Source organism: Lottia gigantea, assembly GCF_000327385.1.
Source record: "Lottia gigantea unplaced genomic scaffold LOTGIsca_1307, whole genome shotgun sequence".
NCBI lineage: Eukaryota > Metazoa > Mollusca > Gastropoda > Lottiidae > Lottia > Lottia gigantea.
The window spans coordinates 6,104-8,866 of record NW_008707434.1 but is presented as its reverse complement, the minus strand read 5'-3'; the positions used below and the strand labels follow the sequence as shown (position 1 = coordinate 8,866).

Here is a 2,763-nt window from a genome sequence, read left to right as displayed (position 1 = left end):
GGGCCTGGAGTTGATATAATTTCGTTGTGTATGAAAGTAAATCTGTAAGTTTGATCTTCACACTGCCGATTGTTTACGACCTCGTAACCTTGAACTCGTTCTTTGTTCATTTGATACAGAGGATGGCTGAAAAATAAAAGATCAAAATTATGGTTCAATTTACTCTGGTAATAGAGGTTGAAGTTAATACAAGGCTTCTTTTTAGAGGCACTAGCCATGGCATAAAAAAATTAAGGATTCGAACCCATGGGAACCAAGAATCCAACTCTCTACTATCTGAGCTATACAGGGTTTGAACCAATGGCACTTAATTCTAGTGTAAATCAAGTTAAGTCAAACTTTGACTGCCATCAATGTGAAAAACAAGCATATAAAAATGAACATTCAAGAATTCCTCGCCAATATGACAAAAACCTGATTGAATGGCGCATCGTACGGTTGCAACCAATTCTAACCTAGGAGACTGTCTTGAGGGATTAAATCTACATTTTCATGCAAAGGTGCAAAATTTTCAATTTTACATGATATACAGATATTGAACTTTGTGTTAAGAATGCATGTACAGGTTACTCTGTAATATGACATACATGGATTAATATCTATATAAAAAACTTAATCTCTTAAACTCAAAATACCCACCACAAAATTACCACATTCAAACGGTGGTGTGATATGAATTTCATCTGTGTTATATAAGATACGTTTTTTACGTCCTCCCCGAGGTTTAGTCTCTGTTTCTGGTGTATCAGGTACAATGTTCTCTAGTGATTCAGATTTCTTAGCTGTAAAATATATCAATAGAACATAAATTTATAGAGCAGGTTTCTCAATTACAATAGCTCCAACTCACTTTTATGTTTGGGATTGTTGAAGCACCATGGACCTTACACTTATAGCAATAGAAGCGAGCATAGTGTCAAATCAAGCCGGTGTCTCTCGAGAAGCAGACCATGCTTATTCTTTTCGAAGCACCTGATGGTACTTTACTTTGGAGGAGTGCACTTTTACTCTTGCTTTTGCCATACTTCGGACAGATTTTGATTAATGGAATTGTCTTGCTAGTACGGATTTTAATAAAGACAAACTAAACTACACTTATCAAGGGCTGATCCCCCGAAAGGCACATTTGCTGCAAATGAAAAACTCTATCATAGAATCTTCCTTGATTTTTTTTAATCATGACCATAAAACATTTGACATGTGTCTAATAATAATTGTCTCACCTGATCGTGTTAAAGGAGAACCCATAGCCGAATCACCCAGTTTATTTTTAGCAGTTTGTTTAGCTCTTCTACCCGGTCTTTTACCGCCTGTTTCTTCTTCATTGTCTTCTTCCTGTAATATATACGTTTATTAATTCCATGTTATACATAGATATATTCATAGTAATCAACACAATCACACCTTACTTCTCACCTGTACGTGAAATACAGTGATGTTAATACAAGGGAGATAATGAGAAATGTCACGGTTGTCACAACGGTTTGCCCTGAATCCGAAAACCGCTTCCTAGGGCAGATTCATCGGATTCAAGATGGCATTATTCATAGGGCACTTATAATTTTAAATTAGTCTTGATTTTCGAATCTGTTTCACTCGTTTACAACATGAATCTGATGTACCAAACCGGTTCCGATTTGTTGTAATCGAATAGGGCCTTATTGACTACAGGTTTTTGACAGGTTTCCCAAGGGAAAGGAAGGGACATAACTCTAGTTATGGATGGAATGTTTCAACCGCACGATTTTATTGGAATGGGAATTTGGGGATAAACGAGGCTCCACTGTATTTGATTTCTCAGGAGTGTAAATACATGGTCGCTGATTGCATAATAAATGTGGTCGCTAATCAGTCGTTTATCATATTAAAAATTTGTAGGGGAAGTTTATTGTTTATTGAAGGTGATTGCTTTATAAAGGTAGTCAAGTGAGCAGAATTCACTATAGACAACCTTCTTTTTAAGAGTCCAGACAGTCATACCTTAATTTCCTCTAAATCTAATGGTGTTAAAACACAATCTTCATCAACTGGTTCATTTTTAATTTTAGTAGCAGCCTGTCTTCCACGTCGTCTGGTTTTAGGAACCTGAAATTTTACACAATTGTCTTTATGGGCTTGGCATTTTGTTTTTTTTTTTACTTGGTTGCCAAATATAGTGGTTAGATTATTGGAGCTCACCTCATGCTATTGATATATTTGGAAATGAAATGAAATTCCAGTTTGAACTTTAGACAAATAAACAATAGATCATGAATGTAATGTTTAATCAACATATTGTAGCTGAGAGCATGGATGAACTCAATAATTCAGGACATGGGGAAAAATGCAATGGCCAAGGTATCAGAGAAAAGTTGAAAAAACTGAAATTACCAATGGTTCTGATTCTGTAGCATTGGCTGATCCTCGTTTTCTACCTTTCCGTAAAGCCTTGGCTGCAACTGTGGGTGTAGCGTCTAGTTGGGCGTGGTCTGATATATCTTCATCCTCTTCTTCAAATGTGGGTTCTAATTTTATAACTGGTGGGGGGTTGGGTGGGGTAGGAGGGGCCTGCACTCCCTGAAATATGTAAGATTTGATATAAAAGTTCTTCACAGAAGGACTGTTTCTAGTATATAGTATATTCTAAAAGATGTTGATAACCTAACATTGACGCATAATTTATCAAATCCCCAAACCTGTAAAAAAAATTTAAAATATTGGAGACTATCATTGAAATGAAATTTGATAAACCTCCCTAACTTCACAGCAACAAAAGTGACAGCA

General features: G+C 36.0%; 1 protein-coding gene across 1 annotated transcript in view; it reads right to left on the bottom strand.

Annotated features, from left to right (window-relative positions):
- Positions 1 to 57: 57 nt before the first annotated feature.
- LOTGIDRAFT_176426 (hypothetical protein) overlaps positions 58 to 2,763 on the bottom strand; it is a gene marked incomplete at both ends in the record, with an annotated part of 8,265 nt that continues 5,559 nt past the window's right edge. The window contains 5 exons of the mRNA XM_009049180.1: positions 58 to 126; positions 640 to 782; positions 1,224 to 1,335; positions 1,981 to 2,085; positions 2,371 to 2,605. Coding sequence (XP_009047428.1) covers positions 58 to 126; positions 640 to 782; positions 1,224 to 1,335; positions 1,981 to 2,085; positions 2,371 to 2,605 — 664 coding nt within the window. The remainder of the gene's footprint in view (positions 127 to 639; positions 783 to 1,223; positions 1,336 to 1,980; positions 2,086 to 2,370; positions 2,606 to 2,763) is intronic.